Below are 14,215 nucleotides of genomic sequence, written 5' to 3'. Positions count from 1 at the left end.
AGTCTTTGTAGATCAGCTTTAATCAAACTGACTAGGTGTTTAGAGAGTTGAATTTTTTGATTAATGCTAATGTCTGAACATGAGCCAAAACATCCATCCACCTAATTAAACACACTTCAAGGTTGAACGGGTTGAACGGTGGGCCAATTACAAACCAACCTTAGTTTCTCTTATGCAAATCAGCCCTCATCAATTGGCTTTTTACCTGAAAGGCCAGTGTGAATATATTAACTCCATGCTAATGAGGCTTGCTTTCCATTTAGTTAAAGCAGAACCCGTTCTGTGGTTGTCAGGGGTAGCTGGTGGGAGGACCCCAATCACTCATCTTGATAAATATTGAAGCAGGGGCTTATACCGCCCCCTTTTCATTCATCTCTCCTCACAAGAAGAAGGAGTGGGTTTCATCATAGAGGCCTGACTTCAAACCTGGTGCCAAATGCCATTGCTCTTAGTCGGAACAATGCAAAGAGCTCTTGGGCTCACTTCTGGATGGCTGCACTCACCTAACACTGTGCTGACCAACTCACACATACTGGGTCTGCAAAAGACTTTATCCCGGCAACTGCCAAGCCTGTTTAGAAATAAAAAATGGCTGGTGCTGGAACATTCAGCCATCCATTTTCCTTGGGGATTTACCCGCTGATATACAGTAATGGCTGGTGGCATATACATATGGCAGAAGGGAAGTTAAAGTGTCGATCTAGTACAAGAAGACCACCCAGGACATCGTGTGCTGGCTGACAGAGTCGTCCGATTGTCTGTGTAACTGATATACTCCAAATTCCCAGGAAAGCTGCACTCAGCATGTGAACAGCACTCTCAGCCTTACTGTACTGCAACTGCTGGTCATGGACAAAAGCCCTATTGGAATTATATCTGCTGTGTGTCATTAATTTCCTGATTGTTGTCTGTCATCAGTTATCTACATCCAGACATTTTTAATGTGAATCACATGGCTGAACAGAGTGCGTGAGTTGAAATATATGCCTTCTCTCACGCTGGCGTCCAAAAGCAGACACCATATCTAAACATGACATGCGAGATCGCAGCGTATTTTTCTCCCTTGGCTTTCTGCGTGTGTTTGTGTAGAGTGATGTCAACTGCTGGTGCGTGGTTGACCTGTTAAGGTGACAGCTAGTATTTCGAAGAGACGAAACTTGAGCTGATAAACTGTCCATCATCCGCCCTGCAAGCCAGCTAGCTTGCAATCCCAGTGCCTCAATTAGCATTTATGCAGCGTCCTCAGATGTCACCAACAGTCGATCCTTCACACAGAATCAACTCATGCAGTCGCCATGACTTTTAGCCTGTGACCTCTCACCTGCCCACATCAGGAGTCCCTAGTTACTTCTAGTGGACAGTAAATCTCTGAGCTTTTACTGTCAGGAAGGATCTTGTAGAGAGTCTCAGAGGGAGGGGAGGCCTGCAGGAGATATGGGTCAGAGGATTTTTAGAGCTGTTGTTTTTACAAGGCATATAGGAAAACCATCTTCAGCCACATTCAAGATTGAAATTATATTATACACCAGGGCATAAAAAGTCATCTGGTCCTTAGCAAGTTCTAAAATAATTTAAATACAACCAAGGAAGAAGAAGATCCGCAGAAGCAATTGCTTATGCCTGTCCAGGTAGAAAAGTTTACTAGTCCATCTCTAAGCAGTTTGCAGCCAATCATTCTTCACAAGTAGAAAACATTCAAAATGGTTTACAGTCTTCCGAGAAGAGGAAGTCCCACTGAGGTCATCCTAACCTGAGTTTGTATAATGCTCAGAGAAACTGCAAGAAACCCAAGAGCTACATCTCAGACTCAACAGTTAGTATGTTAAAAGTTAACGTTCATGAAAGTACAATTAGAAGATGACTGAACAATGATGATCTTTTTGGAACGGTTGCCAAGTGAAAGCATCTTCTGTCTAAAAATAACATAGCAGCACATCTTAGGTTTGCAAAGCTGTATCTGAACAAACCACAAGATTTCTGGAACAACGTACTTTAACAGATGAGTCCAAAAAGGAGATATTTGGCAAGAATAGACAGAATCACATAAGGCAAAAAGTAAACACAGGATCAGCAGCAAACATCTCATACCAGCCATCAAGTACGGTGGTGAAGGAGTAATTATTTGGGCTTGTTAGAATACCAAAGTATTCTAGAGCCAAATGTGAGGTGATAAGTCCAACAGCTAAAACTGAGTCAAAACCAGGTCATGCAACAGGAGAATGAACCTAAGCACAACAGCAAATTCACTAGCTGGGCCCACGTCCTCATTTTAGGTTTGACAGCGTTTTAGTAGGTAAAAGTGAATGCTTTGACATGAATTGAGGTGCGGTTTGGGGAAGGCCTTGAAGGGGACTGGCGATGGCTCTCGGGCGATGGCTCCCGGGCAATGGCTCCCGGGCGATGGCTCCAGCCGGAAGGACCGTGTTTGGAGGCGTGGTCCTGCTCCTGAAATTCTGGTACATAATCTCCAATATACAACAGAATGGCCAAAAAAGAAAATCGTGTAGCAATGGCCCAGTCAGTCCAGAACTCAGTCTGATTGAAATGCTGTGGCAGGATGTTAAGAAAGATGTGCATAAACAAATGCTCGCAAACCCTGCTTCTGTATGTTGGCTTAATTTTTGTGAAATATATAATGACATGCTGCAATATGTCCTGTGCTGTTGCTCATTTAAATTTGTGTGCATTTAAATAATTTTAGAACCGGATGAGTACTAAATGATTTGTTTTGATGCATAAACACTTATCAGAAGAAATCATTGAGGGAATGAAGCAACTGGGTTGGTTCTGTTGTGCTGACTTAAAAAAATGACTGTTTAGGGGTTTCCAGTAAAGTAAAAATAATGCATCTTAAACCTTATTTCAGCATATGAATGTAGCCATTGTCCAATTCAATAAGGCGAGCTTACACTATACTACATACCTGAACAAGTGATGGAAGCAAACAAGCATAATCCTTTCATAAAATCGGATTACTGCTTTGTGTTAATGCCAATCTTTGACTAAAGAATTTTTCATAGACCTTGGCTCTCCCTAAAGAGACTCTGTCTTTGTTCGTATTGATGGCCATTGATTACCTTTCAACATGTTCCAGAGGGGCAATAATAAAACATTCAACAGGGTGTGCAAGGTCAGACTTGGAAACGGCTAAAAACAGGCGGAGGAAGGCAGAGAAAGGCCAGCTGACAGAGGAGCTGTCAAACATCTCACGGGCTGTCAGCCTCAAGCTGGAGCTCACCACATTCCCGAATACCCCTGAAGAAAATGTCACTCAGGCAATTTCATAGAGATCTAATGACACGCGTGTGGGTTTGTGTGAGAATGCATACATACACCCTTAAGAAATATGCCACACATATGCTGGTATTCATATATGCACCACTGACCTATAGCTATTTGTACCGTACCTCTCTGTGTTCTGACAGACTCATGCTTTGGCCTGTCATGAATTCCTCGCAACAACAGAGCATCACTGATTTTTCTTCATTATGTTTACTCCTCAAAAAATGAAGACGCTAACGTGCAGGTGAAATGTGAAGCAGAGGCAGGAAAGCGGAGGCATGTTGGCGCGATGTCGCAGTCAAATACATCCTGTTCTGCTTCTGGCTACTTGTCAGCGTTGCCCTTTGACCCTTTGATCTTTTGTTGACCCCAAGAGAAAATGCACGCCATTATTCAGTCCGTGTCTGGTGTCTGTGCTGCTGAATGATCATGATGCTCACTTAACAGGTAAAAATCTTATAAAAGGTTTATCAAGAGTGGTTAAATCTCAGGCGAAAAAAGTTCATATTTAAAACATCACATGAGAGGTTAATGTACAGTAATATCATCTGGGTCAAGCAAGAAAAAGCCTTGGTTTTGAGGTATAGCTAAAAGGCTTGGAGACTGTGTCTTATAGCTGCATGCGGTTCAGAAAGCTGGAAAAGCACATAGCTTTAACAATGACTCATTGAAAAGTTTGCTACTTAAATGCAATCAAGTCAAAGAATGCACAATCAGGCACTTAACATTAGCACACACTCACTCACTCTGTTAGGTTTACTGACATGCACACGCTCACTCACACCATGTAAACATCCTCAACAGACAGCATGAACAGCACTATATCTGTATGAACAAATGGGGGGTGAGGGGATGCAGAAATGACTCATGAAAGGGAGCGTATCCGCACGTCGACGCCTGCTTCCTGATCTCTGTGCCTGGTTCTGGTTCAGGCCGTGGCACGTGTGGCTCATACCAGTGCGATTTAACTGCAGACATCATTTTAATCAATCTGCCCTTGGTCTCAGCCAGGCTCTCAAACATGTGTGCACCAAAATCTACATTTAACACAAAAGCATATGGCCCATTCACTTTCAAATAAACATTGCTTCATGGCTTGACATTCCAAACGTATAGACTTGTAAGTTAATACTGTATTGAATATGGAAGTTTTCCAGAACAGCGGGAGACTGTTGATGAGGGTAAATGATCCCGATCGTAAACACAGACCGCTGCCCCATCTGCCTACCAGGGAGATAAATGAGCCGGAAAGACATTTGGCACCAGTTAGGCCAACCTCTGATACAGTAGCAGAACAAGTAAGCGGCACATTACTGAATAGTAGCTTATTTTAAATAACACATCTTACAGTTTCAAAGTTTATACAGCATAATAATGTCTCCCACAAGTATGCAGAAACCTATTTACAGTGCACCACCCAATATTTAAACCACGTTTTGAATCACAGGAGTATTTTAGTGTAGTAGTAGTATTTTGTGAGATACCCACAGCAAACCTATGTTGATTTGGTTTGGCTCAACCACGCAGCAGCCTCAGGGGTTGAAAAATTGAAGCGGACAAAAACAGTTGCTCTTGCGGCCACTTGAGGCTGACTCCAAAAGTGTGTCGTTCCCAGTAGACATCCATGCTAACGAGCCCAGATTTACAGCAGAAATTAACATGTTTTAGGCTGGTACAGAACATCTCTGTAGCTTTATAGGCAATTTCCTCCATAAAACCATGTCTGGTGTCTGTGCTGCTGAATGATCACGATGCTCACTTTATGTATGGGGCATTAAAAATGTATTAAAGCTTAAAGATATGGCTAAAGTTTGATCTTGCTCAGCATTCAGTTTTAGTAAATGAATGGATTTTAATTATAGGGTGGGAGTACCTCAGGAGGTAGATCACTGGCTTCGTGCCTAATATCCTTGGACAAGGTACTAACTCCAATTCCAAATTGCTCTTTAATGAATGTATCTGAATGTTAGACAGAAAGCACTTAAGCATAAAAAAGTGCTTGATTGAAAAAAGGTTGAGAATAGGTTGTTTGAGCGCTCTGGTAGAGTAGAAAAGCACTTTATATAAACTACGCAGTTTTCACTTCTCACTGTCCAGGGTTAATGTGGTGAAGGTGCATATTTAACTTTGTGGCTTGTTGAAAGGGCACTTTTACCTCCCAGTATCAAGCATTACTGCAGCTGCGGCCTCAAGGCACCGAGGCTTGGCTTCTTGAAAAGGTCTTAGAACTTAATGTCATGGATTGGAAACGAAAATCAATTTTAACTTTGTTCCGATCAGACCAAATCTATAGTAACAACACTGCAGACATTGATCTGAAAGTTGGAGGATTTCTTTGTCTGAGAGCAATTAAGTTTCTCCTCGAAATCTGTAGTCTCTCAGCATTTCAGCCTGATTCTGAAACAGCACATGCATCAAACATAGCATAAAGCAGGCCAAAATAAATGTTGAGAGAACAATAGATACTTAAAGCAACTGAAGGGGAGTATAGCAATTATCTTTTATCACACTTGGTATCCCTAAATAGTTTTGCTATAAGCAAAGGAGGCCTCTGTTTATTATCCGCGGCACGGAATAGAAAAGCACCACTTGAGAGTTTATTATTTGGGTTAGCTGCATTTTTCACTGTTTATTATGCGTTTTTAATTGCGGTCTGGCTGCATTCGCTTGAAGAGTGCAAGAGCAAAAGGAGAGCGGGAGAGAGGAATGTTGGAGACAGCAACTTCTCTGCAGGACGTGAGGCTACACCGGGAGTCCCACAAACCTGCCTTACCCCCGGATTGGATTTCAGCAGTGACACGAGGAGGAAAAGGGAAAGGGATATTCAAGTGTTGTGAAATGATCTATGTGCAGTTTAGCCACTGGTTTATTTTTTTTGTTTAGTTTGCTCCAGCTCACAGTAATTAACTGGTCCTCACATCTGGGAGCAGAAGAATCCAGACTGAATGACTGACCTTTTAAACACCCAGCAGGTGCCAAAACACCTGTGCTGTCCTCCCCGCTGGGACACCAGTCTCCTATACATCTTCCATGACTCTTCATTTATCTTTCTGGCTGCTTTGGACTGAGCACATACTGCCTGACTTGTTCCTCCCCCGTGTTTTTGTAAAAAATGAGCCTCCACCTTGCTCTCTGTAAGACCCTCCTTGCATCTGGTGTTCAGCCATGCCAAACTTTCTTCCAGCAACCAAGAGTTCAAAATGCTTTCTGAGTCAAAAACACAGCTGTTTACTTTTGACTTGGTGTTACTGTTACTTGACTTACTCTTACTGACACTCTGAGATGACTGCTTTTGACCAAAACCTTCCATGTTGTTATTCTTTGGATCAAAATCCTATTTTTAATGTATTACTGGCAAACACCTTGGTCCTCTGCACTCCCAGTGAACCTATATTAAGTGCATTGTCTCAGACAGGGCTGCTCTTTGTAAAGTCAGTGTCACAACTGCTCAAGCACTTGAGTACTGCAGAGAATGTCCCCCAATTCCAGGCATATTTGTAAAGAGCAGCGATACACAGAGACTAAAGGTAAAAGTAGGACACTGGACACTTTTTAGCACAGCTTTTTCACATATTGTTGGGAGACTGCGACTGATCTACTCTGGTTCATTTACGCTAACATAAATGACACACAGGGCATACTTGTGCCAGTGTAAGCAGGAAACAGATGGTTGCTTGCTAATAGAAAATACTACAGAGCAAGGATGGCAAAAGCAAAAAGAGTTTTTTTGCTTGGAACTAGGTAACACAAGGATATAAGGCAGTTATAGCAGGGGAAAACATAGCTTGGAAGCTGTTACAGACAAAATATGGCAGCATATTAGAGGAGCACCCACAGAAAAATGGTAAAAAAAAATGCTATGTGAGCCCAGCTTTAATGACCCTTCAGGACTCGATTAGGCCATGAACACAGGTGTCCAATTGCATCACATGTGAATATTATACAGATAAGCACTCATCAAAGATCAAGTCCTGAGCTGGTTTAGGAATTAATGTGCTTCAGATAGCGTGCTTGAAACTCTCCATTTATGGTCCTCCCTGTAGTGAAAAACTCTTTCACTAAGCAAAACAAATCTAATCTAATCCACACGTAGAAAGAGACTCAATCATTCAAGGCAGACTGATTTTCAGCATGGCCACCTAAGACCTTTTTAGGTGGCTGTTTGGAAACAATAACGAGAAAAGAGTTGAATAAATAATGTGACCAAAGATACGAACGATAGCGATGTCAGCTTTTTTGCTGTCATTAGTTTGGGCTTTTTTTTTCTTAAAGATGGCAGTCACATTTAACAACTCAGAGGTTGCAGAGCAGAGACAGTCTGGATCTGGACCACAGACTGGTTCATTTATTTGGAATGAAGCAATAAGCAAAAGGAAAAAAACATGAAACCATAAAAGGGAAAGAAATAGAGAAGAAGAAATGAGAATGAAAGAGGAGGAAATTGAACTTTGAAGAGTGTGTTTCTGGGCCAAAACTGGGAAAAATCTAGAAAAAGGGAACAAAATAAAACTACACCTGCTTTAGACTTACACTGCGAGGCTGCAGTCACTATCTGAGTGCAGAAACCTTGCTGATGGACAGCCTCAGCTGCTCTGTGCTGCCTAATCCACATCGAGAGGTACTGAAAGGTGATCAAACGTATCCTTCGGCTCCTGCACACTATCCCTCTATTGCAAAAAGGTTACGGCACCACTAGCTCAGGGGTATGAGTGATCCACTATCCCTTCCATGGATACACGCAAACATGCAGACAGACACATGCACAAAAATCCAACCTCCCCATCCAACCAAAAGAGAATTCAAGAATCCCCAAAATAATCTGTGTCCAGAGAAATAAATGAATAAAACAGGAGAATCAAAACCAGAGGCAGCAACAATGCCCACATGCCCACAGCACAGAGTGGTATGATTAAAGTTTAACTAGGAACAGATACAGGGTAGCTCTGACAGGCGGTGCCACCTCCTCCCTTTGGTAGACACACAGGAAGACAATGGATAGACAAGGACTGTCCACAGATGGAAATTTAAGGCCTGGGGCATATTGGATTATATAGAAGAAAAGGTTTCAAACTCTGATCCATCAAACAAGAATAAACAACTAAATAAATCCTCTAGCATAGTTGCTAAAGATCCCAGGTGAGTCCTATTCCACTCTGTTATAATGTACAGACTTAGCATCAGTTTAGCTTCATCACACCAGAAGATAATCATTACAATTAAGTTGATGAGTATTTTTTTCTTACCTTCAAAGGAAAGGAAGACTCTTGGCAGAGGCTGCGGGAGGCTGGAGACCCCGGTGCAGAGGAAAGAGAGAGCCAGGAAGGAAAACGCCATGGCTGACACCAGAGGTGGCCTGGCCAACCCCTCCGGCCTGCCCATAACTGCACCACTCAGGAACCAAAGCCAGTCACCACTGCTGCTGGAGAGAGGTTTTGGAGAGAAAATAGTGAATTCTGAGAACACGTTTCCTCATACTTCTTCAGGTTAACGACATTCATGTGCCACCACAGGTATTGTAACAAAAATGGCTTATGTACCACAAAAATACCTAAGATATGTCTCAAATGATGTACTGGTTCAATATAGAGTTAGCATTTTCTTCACATACTATTTTAAGTAGGATTTACCAGGTCAATCATAGTGCATATTCACATATAATCATTAGGAATAAAACACTTTTCATTGTGGTAACTGGGGGGAGGCTTCTGAAGAACATTGCAATTAACCTTTGATGTAGCAAGTTAAAGGTTAGCAAGTTATCCACAAGGTCATATGCAATAAAGATTTACAAAACTATGTGCACTTTCGGCAAACTTTGTGGAAGTGGAAACCACCATGCAAGGACCAGGAAAATTCTTAATAGCTATCCATAGAAAATGTAAATCATTTGGCTTTTTTGCAACACATGGAAAAATTGTTGCTAGAAGGTTACTAGAAAGTTAGTACTACTTAAGAAATTGACTGAAACCACTGGTGGACATGTTCATCAATACAGTAGCTGTGGATGACTGTTGCTCCAGTGGTAAAGCTAGTTGGTCAGTGGCTTGATCACTGATTCCTCCAGTCGGTGTGCTGAAGTATTCTTGGACAAGATACTGAACCTTAAGTTGCCCCTGATGCATTAATTGGAGTACAAGTGTGTTTGTGAATGTTAGAAAGCACTTATGAATGTGTTGCATGATTATTTGTATGATTTTGGTGAATGGGAGTTTAGCAATGTTACCAAAATGTTGCTGGAGGTTTACAAGAGATTACAAATCTAATAGTCTTGTTTTAGCTCTGGTTTGGCATTCATTAATTCCTGACAGAGACATTTGGCTCATTAACCAGCAAACATACAAGTAGCTGAGGCCTTGAAATGATTTATAGCTTTATCTATCTGAGATTCGGTATGCATTATGGGTTTATGCACAACAGAGAGTTAGTTGATGGCTTATTTCAAGCAGTAAATTTCAAAATGGAACTGATTTGACGTATAGGTTACATAGCAGTGCAGCATCAAACTTTGTGACAACCAGTGAAGCCATTAAATTGAATGTAGTCAATTTAATGGCTCTTAATCTTCAGCTTAATGCAGCCCAATTACAGTGACTATATATGACATATGAAGACTGGTTAATTGGTACCACCCAGTGGGATCAAGATTTGAAATGTGATTTTTTTTTTAAAATGATGACAACACCCTACAGCATACAGCACACTGCTAGTTTCAACAGCTAATGCATCAGTTTCACTGATCTAGAAATGCTGAGTTACAGAGAGAAGCACTGAACAAACAACACTGAGTAAAGAAAGAGATAAAAAACAACAACATGTCAGTTAAATCCCATCATTGCTTTATCCTCGCAAATGTACGGCTCTTAAATATGGATGAGTGAAATCTGCACAAAAGAGCTGCTGGAGAAACTCTCGCCACAGCCTCTTCTCATTCCTTTTCCATAACGGGACAAGAGCAGCTCAATTATTGATAGAGGCAGGTACTGTACTGCCTGTGAGGCGCTAACTCCTGCAATGAAACACTCCGCTGCTGGAGAACGGCCGGGCTGTTTTTAACCACTCATTTGGCCGCTCCACCACCTGTGCTGTGCAAAACCACATCGCACTAGACATAAAACAAAAATGACCCTTTCACATGCAAAAACAAAATAAAAATTTCACAGACTAAATCTCTGATGTCATGCCTTATGGATGTGCAATAAAAAATTGATGGCCAAGAGATAAGAAAGCTGCAAGTTCGCTATGAAAATTTCAGTTTGGGGGTGTGGTGTACAAATAGGTTAAAATATGCGTGTGAGGTGGAGTGCAGCATGACTGATATACAGCTTAAGTGGAATTCTGGTGTTCAGGTGCATAAGGATAACATATGGAGGACTGCTGGGGGATGAGATGTCTTTGGCTGCACTTGAGAGAAATAAACCAGCACGGGGCATTACCAGACGGCCCCAGCTGCTGTAACTGCAGCCCTTCTCCTGCTGCATCATCCACACAGCCTCACACATGCACGCACACCCTCCCCTTCAAGCTCAGGCATTCACACAACTTGCCCTGCTCTGGCTTCCGTCCCCAAAAGATCTGGTCCCTGAAAAAACTGGTCAGTTTGTACATAAAGTCCGATGTGCTGCAATTCTGGAATATTGCACAGTGAGATTTCCACCTTCGTCATAATACAATTACAGCAGTTTTTGCAAATCCTCCAAGTCTTAGAATATCGAGTATAAAATGAAACAGTTAAGTTTGTGCTAAAAGCAGAACATTGGTAAAATTACTTAAGTCTAAAGACTCAAGACTTTGCAGCATGCTGTCTTTTTCATTTATAGCTTCTAGACTTCATCAGGTCAAATATCAAACTTGAATATTTTTCACAGCGTTCCAGCTTTAGGTAAGTTTTCCTTTAGGTATGACTTGAATGTTTATAAGTATACAGATGGTGCAAAAATGGTGCAAAAACATTTTGTACCAAACCTTGTCCATGTGCCATCTTTCATAAAAAAAGCATACTACAGTTGATATTTTAGAAAGCAAGATCCTTGAAAATAAAATTTAGAGACAACCCTAATTTTTTAAGTGAGAACTACATTTCCCCATATTTTTAGGTGGACTGACCTTTTGAGCTGCCAAGCTTCCACACCTACCACTCCCTGCTCCCTTCAGAGAGTTGGTGATCTCCCCACGGAGAGGCTCTGGTATAGAAATGTTGGTCTCACAGCTGCTAAACTCATCCTCAAGGGAGTCTCATGCGCATACTGTGATATCCCCAAGCGGTTGTGTTCCGACACTTTGCTATGCCACACTAAATACATGAATGAGCTCACTCTCCCTCACACTCAAGGAGCACTGTAACGCTCCCCTCGACGAAAGGGTTTCACAGTAAAGGATGTTTTCCTATTTGTTGCCATGAACAAAAATAATAAATTCTGCAATTAATTTCTCTGAGCTCTTCGGACGAGAAATTCCAGGGCGTCAGTGTGCCAGGAAATCTCTGTAACACCAATTAAATGTCTTCTCACAAAGCAGGTCAGTGAAGTGAGCGAATAGTTACATTTCCAGTGAGGTGTAACGATTATTGTGTTTATTGTGCTCATTGCTTGGCTGGCAGCCTAATGAATTTTCCATTTTGCCATTTTGGAGGCTCAAAAACTAATATTGATGAAAGTGGAAAACTGCATGGATTATCGCTCCCATCTGCTCCTATTAATGCTTTAAACACATGAACCCAAATCAGCTGTGAGACGAGTGGGGACGAGTCCTCCCGGTTGGAATCAATTTGGCATTTTGATCAATACAGGAAAAATTAAAATCACAATGATAAAGAAGTTTTGTCCTAGCAGGACGGTGTGCGTTCATACCACACCCTGTCATTCGGTTGTCAGCAGCTCTATTACAGCCACACATTCCCCTGCACACATGACCAGCAGGCACAGCTAAAAGTGTATATTTCAACTCTTAAACTTCACACAAGCACATTGACTAAGATTAATCTTCTGATTTCAAACCCTGTGACTGACCACAACTTTTTTTTAAAGCTCTAAATAAAGAATCTATATAGTTATAGACAGATGCTGGTGGAGACTTAAACCAAAGATTTAAGCCTTTTTAGATGAACGAGGAACTAAAAAATGTTCATAAAGTCATGTTTTCCATTTTACTGGCTGCAGCGTAATAACCAGCCACAGTGTATTTAAAAGGAATTGTTCACCAAGCACATGAGTGGAAAATAAAGCATGACACAGAAGTCTGATGTAATACCACACATGATCTCAGAGAAGCACCAAGTCATAGAGTTTACTTGCAGCTTTTTTTTAAACTAATTCTCACTGGTGGGACTCTGCACCTGTTAGCCTGCTGCCTACCACCTCCTCTCTGCATCCACTGCGAGATCCACTCCACTGCATAAAAAGTACAGTGTGGTACAGGCAGTACAGGCAGGTAAACCTTCTACCTTTAGAAAAAGGAACACATCAGACCTTTGCCAGTGACTCACCTCTCAGGAGCTTCCTCCGATGCTGGTCCAAGTTTCGGAAGGCAGGATCGTATTTCTCGCCTGTTTCTAGTATCCTGTAATAACACCAAAGAAGAAAAATGCTGCTATTCCATCTAAGTGCTCAGAGAGCAGACTTGACTGAGAGAGCACAGGAGAGAGGAGAGGAGAGGAGAGAGGGAGGAGAACGAAAAGACAGAGAGAGCGGGTGTCCTATTACACACTCTTCACTGAAGTCCCCCCTCCTCCTCCTCCTCTTCCTCCTCCCCACCCCTCCTTTCCACGATCGTCCTCCCTCTCTCCGTTAACTAGACAGCAAACAGATCACATGCGCAGCTTAAAACATCAGAGAGGCAGAGGACGTTTACCTCACCACAGTAAGAGGGTGAAGCCCGAAAAGGTCAGGCACACTCACATCACAAACAGATTGCATTGCTTTTAATCTGTGGGTGATCCACTAGTTAGATTGCCTCCAGTGATACCAACGAAATCAGATGTTTTCTGCTCCTTTCCACTTTTATGGGCCTTTTTTGTTTTCCACTGGGAAACAAACTATTTTAATTACTGGGTACTTGAAACTTTGCAAATCAAATAATCGTCAGATAAGAAGCATTTTCTCTCTGAAGATGGTTCAAATATGAACTACAGTCATGCTCACCACTATGCATGACATCACTAAAGTCAGGTGATGTCTGTGTAGTCAGCTGTTATGTTAAATATGACCCACATTGCCCAATAAGTATAGCAATAGTATTGATGGTCTCTTTTAGCACTTGCCTGAAAGTGATGGGAACATATTGAGTTTGCAGATCATGAACAGAATTATGACCATGAACGAAAGAAACTGTGGGATTTTTAGAAAGATCTCAACATCAATAAAGATTTCACTTTGTTTTTACTAAATTTAAGGGGTTTTCATCTAATCTGGACATCAGGGGAACACCTATAAGCCAATATAAGTGCCATGCTTCAGAAGAGCATTGCCACCCTCTGAGCAAACTGACTATCTTGGATGAAAAAGAAAGAATATTACTTTGTTTTTTTCCATCAAAGTCTTTGAAAAGACAAAGAGCAGTATAAAAGTGATATTTTTCTCTTACCCTTGTTATTTATCCGGTACACAAATATGATTCACAACAGGCATGAAAACAGAACCACTCTAAAGTGTGCAGATGACTCTTGTTATTGTTAGTCCAGCTCCAGGATAATGAGACCAGCCACGGCCTGTCATTGATTACTGTGTTAAATATCACGATCTTCAGTTAAACATATATGACAAGAGATATGATCACTGATTCTTAGAAAATATACTCATACACAAGATTAAATCATTAATGGAAAGATGTTAGGGGAATGTTCTCACATTTAGAAATCTCTTAATTCCAAACTGAACTGAACAAACGGTGCAGCTGTGCATAAAAAAAGGCACCAATGAGTTTGAGGAAACTTTCCAAA

The 14,215-nt window shown here is 41.5% G+C and overlaps 1 protein-coding gene across 4 annotated transcripts in view; it reads right to left on the bottom strand.

Moving 5' to 3' along the window:
* The window catches only part of sema3c (sema domain, immunoglobulin domain (Ig), short basic domain, secreted, (semaphorin) 3C), a 45,104-nt gene extending 32,166 nt beyond the window's left edge, over nt 1-12,938 (bottom strand). The window contains exons 1-2 of one of the 4 annotated variants that reach the window (XM_026146468.1): nt 12,764-12,938; nt 8,526-8,701 (exon numbers count right to left, since the gene is read on the bottom strand). In XM_026146468.1, coding sequence (XP_026002253.1) covers nt 8,526-8,661 — 136 coding nt within the window. In that variant the 5' untranslated portion in view covers nt 8,662-8,701; nt 12,764-12,938. Of the gene's footprint in view, nt 1-8,525; nt 8,702-11,385; nt 12,039-12,763 lie in introns of those variants that run through there. The other 3 variants (XM_026146469.1, XM_026146472.1, XM_026146470.1) reach the window with 3 other exon arrangements.
* Nucleotides 12,939-14,215: the final 1,277 nt, after the last annotated feature.

This window comes from Astatotilapia calliptera, chromosome 17, assembly GCF_900246225.1.
Source record: "Astatotilapia calliptera chromosome 17, fAstCal1.2, whole genome shotgun sequence".
Taxonomy (NCBI): Eukaryota; Metazoa; Chordata; class Actinopteri; order Cichliformes; family Cichlidae; genus Astatotilapia; species Astatotilapia calliptera.
Note: the sequence above shows the minus strand (reverse complement) of the source record. Positions and strands in the feature narration are given on the sequence as shown.